Source organism: Beta vulgaris, chromosome 4 (assembly GCF_026745355.1).
Source record: "Beta vulgaris subsp. vulgaris cultivar EL10 chromosome 4, EL10.2, whole genome shotgun sequence".
Taxonomy (NCBI): Eukaryota; Viridiplantae; Streptophyta; class Magnoliopsida; order Caryophyllales; family Amaranthaceae; genus Beta; species Beta vulgaris.
The window spans coordinates 18,390,586-18,407,159 of NC_079205.1; the positions used below are offsets into that span (position 1 = coordinate 18,390,586).

At 32.5% G+C, this 16,574-nt stretch overlaps 1 protein-coding gene across 1 annotated transcript; it reads left to right on the plus strand.

Moving 5' to 3' along the window:
* Positions 1 to 278: 278 nt before the first annotated feature.
* On the plus strand, positions 279 to 14,199 carry LOC104891309 (protein trichome birefringence-like 41). The gene is made up of 5 exons (XM_010676985.3): positions 279 to 707; positions 10,797 to 10,968; positions 11,976 to 12,151; positions 12,976 to 13,134; positions 13,796 to 14,199. The coding sequence occupies exons 1-5, from the start codon at positions 382 to 384 to the stop codon at positions 14,079 to 14,081; spliced, it is 1,119 nt and encodes a 372-aa protein (XP_010675287.2). The 5' UTR covers positions 279 to 381; the 3' UTR covers positions 14,082 to 14,199.
* The last annotated feature ends 2,375 nt before the right edge of the window (positions 14,200 to 16,574 follow it).

Genomic DNA, 16,574 nt, shown 5'->3' on the forward strand with positions numbered 1-16,574 from the left:
AATTTCTTTTTTTTTTTAAATAAGAATATTACCGGCCTCTAATTAGAACTTTTGTAAATTAATTAGTGTGTCTTAACTCCTAACATGTGTTTACAGTTTGCCTCTTCTGTCTTCTCCCCCCACTGTCCCACTGTGTTAAAGTGATCTGTCCCTAAACAAACCACAAAACGACACGTATATTAAATAAAACATAACAAAAAATAAACCTCATTACTAAAAAGAAAATAAAATAACATAAAACTCCCGGACCTCAGCACTATATATGGAAATGCCTCTCATGAAGATTTAAAGATAACAAACTCAAATATAATAGGAGCAAAAAAAAACACCCTTTTCTCTCTCTAGTTGATGAGATAAGAGAGAGAAAAACAAACTGAAGAGATGGGATTTTTGGAAAAATGTATATTCTCTCTCCTCTTGATTGGAGGAATGATGATAGTGAGAGCAGAAGAAGAGATTAGTAGTATTAGTAGTAGTAGTAGAAGAAGTAGTAATAGTAGAAGAAATACTATTATTAGCAACCACAACAACAATAATGATAGATGTGATTATTTCAAAGGAAGATGGATTGCAGATTTCTCATATCCACTTTATAATTACTCAGCTTGTCCATTTATTGAGAAGGAATTTAATTGTCTCAAAAATGGTAGAAGAGATCTACTTTATCTTCATTATAGTTGGAAGCCTCTCTCTTGCAATTTAGCCAGGTTAGTATTTTTTTTTCCTTGAAATTTATGGATTTTAATTGAGTAATATTATATTGTTTTGATTCTTGTTATATTGATTTAATATTTTTGGGTGATTTTATTTGGCTTTTTAATATGTTTTTTTTGGTAGTAGATTATGTGCGTAGTAAGTAGTGAGTACTAGTGACTACTTTCAGCTCATATATGTGGGCAATGTGGTTCTAAATCAAATTAATAATATGATCGATACATTGATAGTGCGTATCAAACTAGCGCTTTTTGTAGAAAAGTGGATGTGTTTACTAAAGTTTGACTATGTTTTTATAGAACATACCAAAAAAATTGTCACTTTATGTTCACTTGAACTCGGTACTCTATGTTGGTGGTAGTAGGTTCAATTAGGATTCGAGACATTTTGTCAAATCGTTGCAAATAATATGAAATGGAGGTATTATTTAAGCTTACATTTTCTTGTAGAGAATCCCATAGGAATTTGGATCATTACCAAAAACGGGTGGTTTATTTTCTCTCATAGTAGCTCTGCACCTTTGGTCCTAAACTGTAGTGCTTGGAAGGTTCATTCTGCTATTTTAATAATTATTTCTTGATCTAGCTAACGAAAAAAAAAAAAAAAAGGTAGCTAAAACGTAATTAGTTTATTAGAGAAAATAAAGGTTAGAAATAGTAATAGTGTAATACCGGTTATATCGTGCATTTTACCAATAAAACTAATTTCTTTGAAATGGTTAAAAGGGGAAGAGGTAAAAACGGACGATTTGTTTTCCCTTAGATTTTGGTATTAAAATGATAAATATCTCATTGTAAAACAAAATTCAATGAACATCATATAGAAAAAGAAAGGAAAACAGTGAAAAGTGACAAAATGTTGTTAAGGTGCGCGCTGTTAAGAACCACATACACATATCACATATGCCAATAAAATTGGCCTTGGAGATTGAAAATGTTGTGGTGTAATTAAGAGTTTAATAATAAAAGCAAATCTATGTCGTGGTTTTGAAATGCGTCATCTAATAATGGGTTGAGTAAAATTACGCATCAAAGTTGAAGAATTTTTGTTGCTATATTTTTAAATATACCAAGTGAAACGCTTTAGCATATAGCCATACTGGAGGGCGCCGATTGAATGAATATTGCACGGGTCTTTTGTCGGTTGCATACTTGTGTACCTAAAAATGCTCTACAATTTATAACATAACTTTACAGCTTATTCCACCCCCGCCAAAAAAAATGCGGGCAAAAGTGACAGGGATATTGTAATTGATTTGAACAGCTGGGGGTGGCCGGGTGGGCATCTTCCCACTAATCGAAAAACTAACAATTTATAAAAATAATATGCTATAGATGCGAGTAGGGGTGGGCATGGGCTGGACCGGACCGACACGATTTGGGCCCTGCTCGAGGCTTGGCCTGGCCCGTTGTCTGCATCGTGGGCCACGGGCCTGTCACGGTCAAGAAATTTTATTTTCGGCCCGCACCGGCACGAGCCCGCGTGACCGGCCCGCTGGCCGAACACTCATTTCCTTTGTTTTTTACCCTAAAGCTGTCAAAAATACAACATAAAACATGGGCCGGCCCGAGGGAAGCACGAGCCCAGCCCGTGGGAAAATTTTTAAAATTTCAAGTCTGGCCCGGCACGAACCTGCCAATCATGGGCCCGGTCCGGCCCGACCTGCCATTTACTCAAGCCCGCGGGCCGAGCCCATGAACCGGCCCGGTCCGGCCCATGCTCACCTCTGATGCAGGACCGTCTCATAAAATTAGAGATCCTATGCTAAAATAAATTATAAAGATTAAATTTTTTGGTGAATAGAAGAAATGAAAGAGTTATAAATGGAGCTTTTTGGAGAATAGGAGAAGAAGAAAAACACCAAATAGATTTTAATCTCTTTATATTTTTAATTAGATTTAGTTTTTTTTTTCCTTTGTGCAGATAACTAATAGAATTGGGCCCTTATATTTCGGGCCTCCATATGGCCTTAGCCGCCTAGTACAGATGTATTTGTAGACTTGACCTATTGATAAAAGTTTGAATTCATGACTTTAAGGTTATGAAATCAAATCCTATTATGAGTTCTTTAAGAGATGAGCTTTTCATTACTATCTCCCCTCCCTCCCAAGGAGTCAAACCTAACTGGTTAACTAGGGTGTCATTCTAGTAGAATCATTATATATATATACACACACATAATTGTAAAAAAAAAAAAGACGATCTAAAATACTTTTGATGTTTCTAGGTGATATCGATCTGAAAAGAGAGAAAAATTGCTTAAAAGTTAAAAAACACCTCTTATTTACATATCATTGTGATAATTTGAGATACGCTCTCACTAATCATAAAAATTATGTGATGAGTGCTTGCATGTAGAATGACTAGTCTTTAGCACATCATGTATGCGAAAGTAAATAGATAGCTCAGTTGCGTAGTATTAATATCACGTACAAAAAAAAATTATTCATAAAGTTTATAATATTTTTTTCCTTTTAAAAATAAAATAATTAATTAGTTGTATTTTTTTAGTAGGAATATAATTGTAAATGAGAGTAGCAGACACCAAATCCTCCTCTCTCCCGATGTATAATAGAGATAATGAAAACTGAGATAATAGATACAATCCAACCTAAAGTCAACCCAAAATTGGTGATTTGAGAATGATATATGATTAAATGTAACTCTAACTAGATAGGATCGGCCCGAAATTCAACCAAAATCCACGATAACCCAATACTAAATTTGATATGATATGAAGCTAACTCGAACTCGATACGATCAACTCAGTTCGAAAATAATATTATCTGAATTAAACCTAGCTAATTCGATATGCACCAGCCAAAATTTAATTGAAATAATATATAGATAAGAAATATGATTCAATCCGAATTGAACCCAAACCCAAACTAACTCACTTTTTCTCATTTACATCATGGATTTAACCCGATTGCATTATTACCAAACCCAATTAAGAGCTGACTCGACCCGACTAACCAAAGCTAGTCGCTTCAACCAAGCCTAATAGTAACCAGAACCGATCTAACATGGTTTAGTAGGCCAAAATTGACTCGTTCCAATAACCCATTTTAACCAAACCTAATAAATTCCAACCTAGATCATAATCAAGTGTAGGAACTAACATCCCTATGCCGAGATAAAAAGATGGAATTATACTTATTTTTTTCGTAATCCAAGGCATATAATAGAAATTGCAAAGGGTGACTGATAAGCTGGTAATGATCGATACTTTCAACTATTTTCTCTGTTTTGTTTCTTTTTAATTTACCCCATTTCATTTTTCTCGTTTGTCGAGACGCATATTTGACCATTAATATCTTTTTTTTTTTTGAGGGGTACCGTCAATATCTCTAATTGTGTATGTATAAGTAAAAATTATAAAAAAAATTATATTTGGAATCCTTGCATTGAGGCAAATTTAAAATGACACCACTTAACTATGTTTTATGTTTTATAATGATGCAAGATATTTTAACAAAGCTATAAGTTGATAAATACTTCCTCTGTTTAGAAATAGTTGCACCATTTCTACTTTTCACGCATGCCGATGCATGATTTCAACCATTAATATCTTTAATTATCAATAAGTAAAAATTATAAAAAGTTTATATTAAAAAAATTTACATCGAAACGAATCTAACAAGATCCCACATGACTATGTTTTTCCTAAAATATAAATCACTAAAGACAATCTAAGTGTAAGATGTGAATAGTGCACAAAATAGAAATGGTGCAACTATTTCTAAACGGAGGAAGTAGTATAAAAACAAAATAGTGCAATTAAAAGAAAAAAAAAGGATGTACATTTTTAAAACATATAGTGATTTGAAGATCAATGAAAATATGCTGGTTACTAATTCGTGATTTGTAAACCTCAACATCGCGGTAGACAGTGGGCAAACCCTTATACAATTAATGCGAGCATTGTTGGTACTCCGATGCATATATGAGAATAACTGGCAGTATGCATGTTTTGCCATAATGGTTTGACGGAAGAGTCAGCTAGAGGACCCTAGTGCAGGTTCAGCTATCAACGTCGTCTCCTAGAGGACAATTTTAACACTTCTCTACCATGTGTTTTTGATCATCTAAATCTAAAGCTTGCCTACCTCATCCTCTTTGTAGAGAAAGGATTATGCCTATGGACTTTTCTCTGTCATAAGGGATAAGTTGAAAATTCTAAGATATTATTAACAAAAGAATAATACAACAAGATTTTAGATAATAAATAAGGATAGCAATTGAAGAGAAATAAAATTATGTAAGATTTTTTTAGTTTGATAGAATTTTGAAATGGAAACTTTTTCTATAATTATATTTTATATAGGAATTTTGACACTCTTAATCTATAACTTGTGGTATAGATTAGAAAAACCCAATAAATATTGATCTATTTTAAAGGATCGAATTTTACTAGATTTAGCATGTCAAATCCTCCAATTTTAGTGTATGGTCAATAGAGTATTGGCAGAGTGTTTTGGACTCAAACCTCTAATTTGAAAAAAAGTAAGTAGGAGGTAGCTTTTTGGTGAGAGATATTGGAATTATGGAGTTGAAATATCACTAAGGCTATAATACAACTAGCATTTTTTGCACGCTATGCGTGCGTGTCTTGTTAATTTTATTGATTTTCTCAATTAGTTATTAACTAGTGTTAAAAAAACTTTGATTTGAAAATATATTTATAATTATTATTAATTTTTTGACTATATTTTTCTTAAATTAATGCTTCATTGTATTTTATAGTTATTTGTTCATCATTATTCAAATATATTATCGAGAGAAAGAAATATACGGTAGAAGAAAGTTTGTGCTCAAATGAAGTGGAAAAATTTGTGTATCGGGTTCAATCATCGAAGCGAGTTTGATTTACATAATAGAGAATACTGAAGAATAATTAACATTTAGGTTTTGAATATTATGACTATAATTGTTAATAAGAAATTCAAATTTTTATTTTTTCTTCTAATTGTGTCAATCAAGTTATTGTCATTTTAATTTTTTAATAGAATTTTTCACACATAGGTAAGAAGAGAAAATTATTCTACTGAATTTAATATTTAATTGAAATTTCAAATTCAATTCCGTTATTAATTTGTTCAATATATATGGCAAGTAGGAGGAAAAAAAGATTATTTAATATATACGACAATTTAAATTCATTAAAGATATATTAGACTTTTTAAGAGGGGACACCATCTTCCTCCCCCTTTCACTTATATAATAGAGATAAAGTGGTAAACTATTAGCTATTTACCAAATACTCTAATAAAAATTGCATCCGTTAGTCAACTCATTAATACAATCAGTTAGTCAAACTTGTTGATATAATAAGCTAACAGTTATTTACATATTGCTAAAAGAGCTAAAAATATGGCAGTACATGTTTTAAAAACATATTTTTCCTAATATTATAGTGGTGGATCTTAAAATTTTCATTTTTGAAGGTATCTAGCATTGTTGCTATTGTACTTACTCCGTTTCCTAAAGATGCTCACTCTTTTATTTTTCACGCATGTCAATGTAAAACTTTAGAGATTAATATCTATAATTATGTATTTGTAAAAAATTATAAAAATTATATATTTATAAAATATATATTGAGACGAATCTAACAAGATTACACATGAATATGTTTTTCTAACACATGAGTCACAAACAACGATAAAAATAAAACTTATGAAAAATGTCAAAGAAGAAGAATATTTCGAAAATGGAGGTAGTACATATGGAAAGGTCGACCCTCTTCGTCCTTGCTTTAGATAACACATGGAAGTGGTAAAGGCATAGAGCTGATTATATTTGAATGCTATTCTAGTCCAAGATCCAATAGGGACTTAAAATTAAAGCATTACTTGAAGTTACTTTAAAAGTCAAGACCTAATATGACTACTTTTAGGAAAAAAATTTAATATTTACTCAAAACCAATTCAAAATAAAATTGATCTCTGATGACACTCGAAGAAAAGTAATATAAATATCCAATTATATATATCATTGATTGAATATATCTAGGATTTTATCTTGTATTTATAATTTATTGACCCAAAATGAAACTAACTCGATCTAAAATGAATTTGATTCAAAATTCAACTGATTCGAAATTGACCCAAATTCAAAACTTAATTAACGATATAGAATTAAAAATCAGTACAAATTTCTAGATAATATTAATTTAATAATCTTGCATTGTATTTGTTGTTAAACATGTTCTTCTTTAATTTAATATATTATAACACATCATTTAAATTTGTTTTAAATTTTACCTCATCAAATATTTTGTTTTACTCTAACATATATAATTTAATTTAACAATATGATCAGTTTTATTTCCCAACCAATTCAAACTTGACCCAACTACAGGTCCAAATTTTACTTGAACCCTAATCAATCATACAAGGCAGATATGGCCAAAAAGACTTAATCATATAAACAATTTTTTTAAAAAATAAAACACTTTTTTTGTTTTTATTTATTTATGGGGGTAGTATTTTATTTAGGGATTAGATATTTTAATAGGAACATTTGACTCTTTTTTCTCCTATGTTAATTTAATAAAGTTATTTTCCTCACTCTACTTTTTTTTTCCCTTTCTAAAGTCTTATATAAAAGCAAATATAGTATGTAAATGGTGATAGAGAGAATAATATATTAATGTGTACCTTCCTCAAAAAAATAAAATACATTAGTAACAACTCTTAAATATTTCGATGTTTTTCCCTACCAAACATCCATTTAATCCTGCAAGTAGTTTTCTACATGTAAAATTTGCCATCCCTTAATATAATTGTTTTTAGTTTGATGCAAGAAAATATAATCTGATTGATAATTTTCTCTAAATTATGTACTATATACCAATTTAAAATTTGAGAATTTAATAAAAATATATAAATAACTATGATATCATAATAATAAGCTAAAACAAAAAAACCTAGAAAAAGAATCATAATTCATTGCTAATTACTCATATGGTCTATTGGTATATGAATGTAGCGTACACAATAACAGGAAAATTGACTCTCAATAATACGAACTGTTGCGGTATTTTCTAAATAATACGTACTCAACTATTTACTCTCCATAACACCAAGTATCGATATATTTGTTCTAAATGATACGCCAATAACAAAAAAAAATTATTTTTTTAGGAGATTAATTGTCAATAATACTAAGTAAATGAATCAACTATGAGGATTTAAAGAAAGTTGGTGATAGTAAGAACACGTACGAATATGGTGGTAGTTGGTAAAAATATTTCCTAAATTACCCTTTTCATCACCATAATACTATTTAGCACACATTATATTGATAATTAGTGTTATTGAGAGCATATATTTGAATACATCTTAATTAGCACACACCAAGAATAGTTGGTATCATTGAGCGCAAATTTTCAGTTTAAATAATGTAAAAGTGAAATCCAAAGATATTCATATATATTTTGTATAGTATACTAAGTATAGTTAGACTTAGACATGCACATGATTACGTTGACCCAATTCACATAATGGAGGATATATAACAATATTGAATCGACTTAAAATTGAATCGACTTGAAGTTGACTCGACTAAAAATTAAATATTTGACATCTACTTGATATCTAATCTTAGATCATATATTTGAAGTCGAATGGACCCAATTCAACCCAAATTTCAAAATGAATAGTTTCAAACCAACCCCAAAACAAGACAAATTCAAAGTGACGCAATTATAATGAACAGATTCCCACCACTAACTCTAATACACATGTTCTATATAATAGTATAACAGTAACTTTTTGGAAATTTACTTTAATCGTAATTCGTAATTGAACGTGGGTTGATTCATGTTTGCAAAGAAAAATAGGTATGTTCATGTTTGGCATAGGGGGAATGGACAATCGATTTTTGGACATTATGTGATTTATAGAGAAGTTTATATAGTCACCGACGCCCAATTTTTGTGTGAAGAAACAGTTCACGGGCTCATCGGTGGGGACCGTGATAATATGTCCTCTTGTGTCATGTTTCCCATTTGAGTGGTCTTCTTTTGACTTTTTAGTATCTAGTGGGATTGTGTAAGAGATTGTATCATGTGGTGTTTCAGAAGAGCTTATTACTGTTCTAATTGCTATTGGTCATTTTTGAAGTACATAGGATTGGACCATAAATTATTTAGTTATTTAAGATAATCCTAGAGTTAGAATAAACTATTCTAAATCGCTACAATTTTCTAGTCATATTATATTTTGAAGATAGTATTTTTCAATCACCATATACGGAAAAAAACAGAAAATTTGTACTCATTTCTTGATCATGGGCTAATTTAACATATTGTCTGGTATCCTTTTTAATGCAACTATATAATAAGTGAATAGCATTCTGTTTTTGTCAAGTGCGTAACATTGTTAATTGTATATATTTTCTTCGTGTTTTTTATCTGAATCATTTTCTATTTAGAAAAATTGCATATTATTTACATCAAATCTATTTTTGGCAATTACTAATTCACACTCTCTCTCCTGGTACATTGATTCCCTTTGTTTTTTGAAAAAAAAAATCTCTTTCTATCTATGTTCTCTCCTAATTTCTTGTGCCAATATCCAATAGTGTAAGAAAAAAACTAGAGGAAGTATATATTACATAAAGCATTGCTTGGTCTTATAGTGGCTAGTAGGTCATGTTGACTTTGATTCGACTCGGCTTGTCATTGCCCCAAGCATGGGCCTTTAGAAACTGCTTATGCTCGGTCTGAGTTCATACTGAAATGAGTATGATCACGATTCAATGGGATTTGACCCTAGCCCCCCAAAAGCCTAGTCAATTAATTGGGTTCACTGCCAGTGGCCCCGCCTGATTTGATCCACCCCTACAAGCTATTTTATTATTTTTTGCTGCAAAAATAGTTGACCTTAGTCCAACCTAATCTCGACCAGACTTGTTTGATCTAGTGGGAACTCGTTTAGGTTAGCTTAACCAAGCCGTATCGTAGCATGACCTTTCCTACTCTTGATATAAGCCAATCCTGGGTCGTATTTTCCCATCTTGGCTTATCCCGACCTTAGCCTCACCTTGGCCAATGGCCATCACACTTGGTCAAGTGGTAATATACATATGTATATGACACCCTTAATGTGTTCTGGGATTATGTCGGACACTTTAAGGGTAGGGGTTTCTCTTACCCTTCTTTACTTTGTAGAGATCTTGTCACATAATAATGGTAAATTTGTTTGTGGTTGAATAATAACTTCTATATTATAGGTCAATGTTAAACATAAATTTTCATTGAAGTTACTGATTCATATACTTAGCTTTTGCCACTAATATTTATAAATGCTTTTTTTGTAAAAGGCTTTGAATTACAAATTATGTCCATTCAATACATCATATACATAATTGTGAAGAATTAGGTTTTTCATATTTATGAAAATTCTGATTTACAATTTAGAGACGAAAAAGTATTCACGGTTCAATGATTATTTTGATGAGAAAGAAATTGTAAGTTTCCATGTCTTTTAGAGGTTAAGTATTGAGTTGTATCGAGAGAGTTTTTAAATGACATCTTAGTTGGAGTCAGATGACTTTTGAATTAGATCTGATGTTATTTAGGTTACATCGAATCAGGTGAGCATGCATGCATCAAGATTCGAGTCTAGCCAATCTTGCATAAGATTGGTTCCACTTATTTGGATCTCGTTCATCTTGAGGTCATGTTATTTGAGTCGTTGAATTTGGATTGAATCATTTGGTTTCATAAACGAGTAATTCAGTTTTATTGAATAAAATAAAAAGAAAATCAGTTGGTCTCTGTTGAAATTCAATTAGGACAAATTAAATGGTTTAGTCTTCAGACGTCAACATTTAATATGTCTAAAAAAATTGAAGCTTAAACACTTAACACAATCAAATTGGATGGAACCCATCGATATAATCTGAACACCATGATAATCATATCTAATACTTTAATTATGATGCATGCTATCCGTTGGAGCTATAAATGTATGGTTAGATTTGTAATTGAGGATCATATGACATACTAACTTGCAATTGCCAAAATAACGTTTTGAGCTAATTGAGTTGGTGGTGAAAATTGTATTTTGCAGATTTAATGCTCGAGATTTTTTAGAAAGATTTAGAGGGAAGAGCATAATGTTTGTGGGAGATTCATTAAGTCTAAATCAGTGGCAATCTCTTACATGCCTATTGCATTCTGCTGCACCTACTGCTAGGTATAATGTCACACGACAAGGCATGATATCTACATTCACTTTCACGGTAAGATAACTAATTCCTTCAGTTTGAATGTTGTGACTTGTGATGATAACTTAATTATCTTATCCTTTCCACTATGCATGTTCTTTTGATTTGGGAAAAAGGTTCAACTACTCTAGAACACATTCCACAACTATTGTTTCTAACACATTTTCTTTTTACCTTCTTGTTAAGGTGATAAGCGTTGCCCACATATAATTTACGCACACTCATCTTATTTTAAGGACTGAAATTCTTTTTGTGGCCTTACTTAAACACAATTACCATATAGGCATATACCTCATTTTACCAAGTAGTACTTAGTCTAGTAGTAAGGAGAGCACCCTTCCAACCTCAAGGTTGCCCACTAGAAACACTTTGAGGGTAGAGATTTCCCTTGCCCTTCTCCCTTACTCTTAAGTGACTGGTCCATTAAGACCCGAACGGGGTCCGGGCCACTTCTTCTTACAAAAAATAAAAAATACCTCATTTTAGATATATTTACGTATTTTAATCGTTCTAAAATAACTGCAATTTTTTTAGAAGTTGAAAATAAATACAGCACTTTTATTTTTGTTTTAAGGGTTTTCATTTAGTTTCTTCATCACATGGTTTTATATTATTGTATCTCTCTATCTGCTTCTCCGATCGATCCACATGACCTACTTAAAAAGGGGCATCTCATTTATATTACACTAAATATAGAATGAAGAAAGTATGAAGGAAATTGATTAAGTTCAATTAAAATATAACCAATTTTTTCCTTAAAAAAGACCAGTTTTATACATTTTGACATTTTATGTTGTACCATTGTACATTTATACTTATTGCTATACAACACCAAAAGAGAAAAAAAAAAAGTTCAAGGCTACCAAAAAGTTGTAGCTTTTAGAATATCAATTTTAAGTGTTACTTTTTATGTATCAATCTACTTATCTATCTCACAGATTCCAAATTGAGATTTATTAGATATTGAGGAACTTATAATACCTCGTCTTTAATGTGATATATCATACATTTGCATGATACAGGATTATGAACTGAAAGTGATGATGGACCGAAGTGTGTATTTGGTAGATGTGGTAAGGAGAAGGATAGGCAGAGTTTTGGAGCTAAATTCTATTAATGGAGGCTTCTTATGGAGAGGCATGGACATGCTCATTTTTAATACTTGGCATTGGTGGGGTCGACGTGGACCTACACAACCGTTAGTCCCTTCTCCCTTAATTTATTTATTTTTAAAAAAAATGAGATAACAATAAAATTTTAAGTGCGTCATATAACATGTTACTTCATCATTTATTATGTAATAAAATCTTACACGTACGCAATGACACAAATTCTAACAATAATGACATGGACTAAATAAATAATGACATGAATTTGATATCGTTTTGTTACCTATTTAATGTTATTTGATTTTTTTTTGACAAAAGAAACGATGATTTTAGGTTGTGAGTTTGTGACACTATAAATCTATACAAGTATATTTAAAAGCGTTATTAAACAAGGAACTGTGCCATGTGGCGCTTTATTTCATGTGTGTTTACTTCAAATAATTAGTAGAAGATGCATGTTATGAGATGTGATCTCCTGACTTTAAGTTTATAATACTCAAGTCTTGACCACTAAACCAAACATTATTTGGTGTTGTATTTTGAGGTGAAATATTAATAAATGAAAGTTATAATTGTCTGGGGCATTGTCCGGGTCTAAAAACTAGTTATGGTGTAATAACTGCACTCAAGAAATTCAGTAAAAGTCTTCTTCCTCATTTTTTGAGATAAAAAAAAGAGATAACTCAACTACATAATAATAAATAGATAAGATGTTTTGAATCTAGGCCGATTAATTTTTACATTTTTTTCAGAAAAAAGACGATTATAAATTGGGTTTCTTTCGTGTTTTTGGTACTATATATGAATCAAACAAATAAAGAGGAAAAAAGCATTTAACTGAAATAGGAGTATACTTTTCCACCCAATTAATTAAGCAGTCTCTAACTGGCTATAGGTAACTGGGATTGTGCAGATGGGACTATATCCGATTAGGAAATGTTACGATGAAAGATATGAATCGCATGGTTGCCTTTGAAAAAGCCCTTGATACATGGGGTCATTGGTTAGACACCAATATTGACCCTTCAAAAACAAAGGTCTTCTTCCAAGGAATTTCTCCCTCTCATTACAAGTAAGTGTTCTATATTAATGTTCGTAAACTATCTATAACATGCTCAATTGCTGGTTTTAAATGTCACATAAGGTACATCTAGGAGCTAGCCTAAATTAAGTTAGAGAGTTGAGTTATGAGTTTTAATTAGATTTTAATCCAAGATATGAAGACAATCGCAATAAAGTAATAAGAAAATCGAGTAGTACTTAGTTTAGTGGTTTGGTTTGTATCTCACAACCTTGAGGTTGTGAGATCAAATTTCAATAAGAGGCACTTTAGGGGTAGAGATTTCCTGTTACCATCCCCTACTCTCAAGGAAGTCTTGCCTGCAAACCCGAGTCGGGTTGATCTGAGCGACATTCCGGTCCGGTTAGGGCACCTTCTCCTTATCTTAAAAAAAAAATAAAGTGATAAGAAAAAGGAAACAATCGCAATATACGTAGGGCTTGTTCTTCCCAGCTTTATTTTTGTTGCAATCAGTTCAGTTCAATTCAATTAAGTTCAACTCCAGTTATCATTTCTATTAGTCATGATTTAATTCATTTAAGTTCAATTCAGCTGTTTTATGTCGAAGAGAACAGGCCCGTAGTGAGTAGATCTGTAACATTACAAATCTATATCATTATTCTTGCCCACTTGTATATATGAAACTGATTATGAATATTGCAACATGAAATAGTGGAAGTGACTGGGATGACCCAGGAGCAATAAACTGTTTAAGGCAGACACAACCAGTGATTGGCTTAAACTATCCTGGACCAATGCCACAAGCGGTGACGGTGGTGAAGAAAGCTTTAAGCAAAATCAAGACGCCGGTGACATTGCTTGATGTTACTCAACTTTCCTTGTTGAGAAAAGATGCGCACCCATCCATTTATGGCCTCTTTTCAATGGATTGCAGTCATTGGTGCTTGCCTGGTCTTCCTGATGTTTGGAACCAGATTCTTTACAACTACATTCTTTAAGAAATTACTTCCATTTATACCCTATACACAGTTTTTTTATTAGGTTATTTATCCTTTCTATTCTTTTGGCTATTTTAGAATTTATTATTACACCCATTATTACACGTATTGTTCCTCATTTATTGGTTTTGACATTCAAATTATATACTGCATATGATAGTTGAACCTATTTAGAAAAGAACATATTTCTAGACATTGTATGGAAAATTAAAATATATTAGCTTCGTTTCTTAATAAATGCAATATTTTCTTTACGTTGAATAATCACAATAAGAGAAATCAAGCTCAAAATGGTATAAAAAGTTCAACATCATTACAAGAAAGTGAGAATGATAAAAAAAACAGAGGGAGTATGTCACCAAAAAGCAAGAGGGGACCACAACTTCTTTGCTTCATCACTTGAATTACTTTACTTTATTGTAGTCCAACTTTCTCTCTCTACATTTCTTGGTATTCCCCCACTTTCTCTATGTTGCAATTACTCACCGTTGTCTTTTTTAAGTTGTTATACATGCTTTTTCATAAAGACAAAGGAAATGGTGTGGGCCTATTGTGTAGAGGTAGTATTAACATATAGTGAGTAAGTTTAATTAAGTTGATAATTTTGGTAGGAAAAATGGACTTGGCCCACATTTTTTAAAAACGGGCGATTTTTTGGGTGGGAATTAAAGGGGGACCATTTTTCTGTTTTGCACCAAAACAAGATTTCAGTTGCTTTATAATTTTAACAAGGATTTAGGTTACCTTACAAAAATTTCACGAAACTATTCGAGATTTTAATGATATTGTTTGTCAATTGAAAAAAATCGGGGGTGGGATACCTGTTGTTCTATCGATATGTGATATGTATTCAAAAACCATGGACATGTGCCACCTAATGGACCTTGGTTTCAACGTTCCAAGTTCACTTGGACTAACTAGAGAAGAAATAACCTAGTATACGAGCGGCTAGACCGATGGTGGGGTCATTCTAGGTGGTTAAATCAATTCCCTAATACTAGTGTTTGGCATCTACCTCGCATTACATCCGACCATGGTCCAATTCTTGTTAAAAGTGTTGTGTCGACCAAAAAATTTGGCCCTAAGCCTTTTCGTTTTGAGCCAATGTGGCTCCTTCATCCTAACTTTAAAACTATGGTTCACGAGGAATGGGTGAAGGGGGGTCATAGGCTTGAGGGAAGTCTAAATCATGTTTAAGGAGCTCTGACTTGGTGGAATGAAAATGTGTTCAAAAGCCTGTACCAGAGAAAAGCTCGAGCCATAACGCGTCTTGATGGCATCCAAAAAACCCTTCAATCTAAACCCCACTTATTTTTTCACCAAAATTTGGAGGAAGAAATTCAAAAAGAAATTTGGGACATCTTAGACCAGGAAGACCTTTTATGGAAGGCTAGGAGTCATGTGAAATGGTTATCCTTGGGTGACCCTAACTCTTCATTCTTTCACAGAAGTGTCTGTATCCAGCATCATCGAAAAAGATCCTTTGTTTGCGTGATAATGTAAGAAATCTCATTACCGGTGAGGAGGACATAAAAGAGGACATATCTAAGTTATTCTCCACGTTGTACACTTCGGACCATAAGGTGTGCGACCGTACCCCCAATTCTCTCTTTCCTACATCTATCCTTAGTTTGTGTTCATCCAATATGGAAACTAGGGATGCTATTTTCAGTATGAAAGGGTCAAAGGCCCGAGGCCCGGACGATTTCCAGCCCATTTTCTTCCAAATGAATTGGGAGATTGTGGGACATAGAGTTTGTGAGAACATAAGAGATTGGTAATAAAGCGAAGGTTCCAGCGAACCTTTGTCAGGCCTTAGTATGTCTAATCCCTAAAGTTCCATTTTCGGAAACTGTTCGACAATTGAGGCCTATAAGTCTTTGCAATACCATGTACAAAATTGTTACCAAATCATTGTGCATAGACTAAAACCTTTCATAACTTCCTGGATCTCCCTAAACTAAAATAGCTTTATCAAGGGAAGGGGTCCAGACATTAACTTGGTGGTTGCCTCAGAAGTCCTTCACTCAATGAATCAAAAGAAAGGTAAAACGGGATGGTTTGTTATGAAAGTGGACCTAAAAAAGGCTTATGATAGAGTGGAATGAGCTTTTATCCACGAATGTCTCCAAGGGAAGGGGATGGACCTTCATACTATTAGTTTAATAATGAATTGTATTTCCCAAGCGTCCTTTTCAATTCTTGTCAACGGTAAAAAGTCCGCCCCTTTTAACTATTCTAGGGGACTTAGGCAGGGGGATCCCATGTCAACTTATATGTTTAATTTGTGCCTAGAGTCTCTCATGTCTAGGATCAATAGTGCTTGCCTTGAAAAGGATAGGACCCCATTTGAGTTGGCAGGAAGAAAGTGTCGATCTCCCACCTTCTATTTGCCGATGACTTACTCTTGGTGGGCCGGACAGATAAGAAAATTGTGTTGTCTTTCACTAGGGTTATGCAGAAGTTCTTTAAGGTGCCAGGCCAGAAAACAAA

Excerpts from the sequence above, each read along its gene's own strand:
- LOC104891309 (XM_010676985.3), top strand. The coding sequence starts at position 382 with ATGGGATTTTTGGAAAAATGTATATTCTCTCTCCTCTTGATTGGAGGA. Across the intron at positions 10,969-11,975 it reads TATCTACATTCACTTTCACG|GATTATGAACTGAAAGTGAT; the intron begins GTAAGATAACTA and ends TGCATGATACAG. Across the intron at positions 12,152-12,975 it reads CGACGTGGACCTACACAACC|ATGGGACTATATCCGATTAG; the intron begins GTTAGTCCCTTC and ends GGGATTGTGCAG.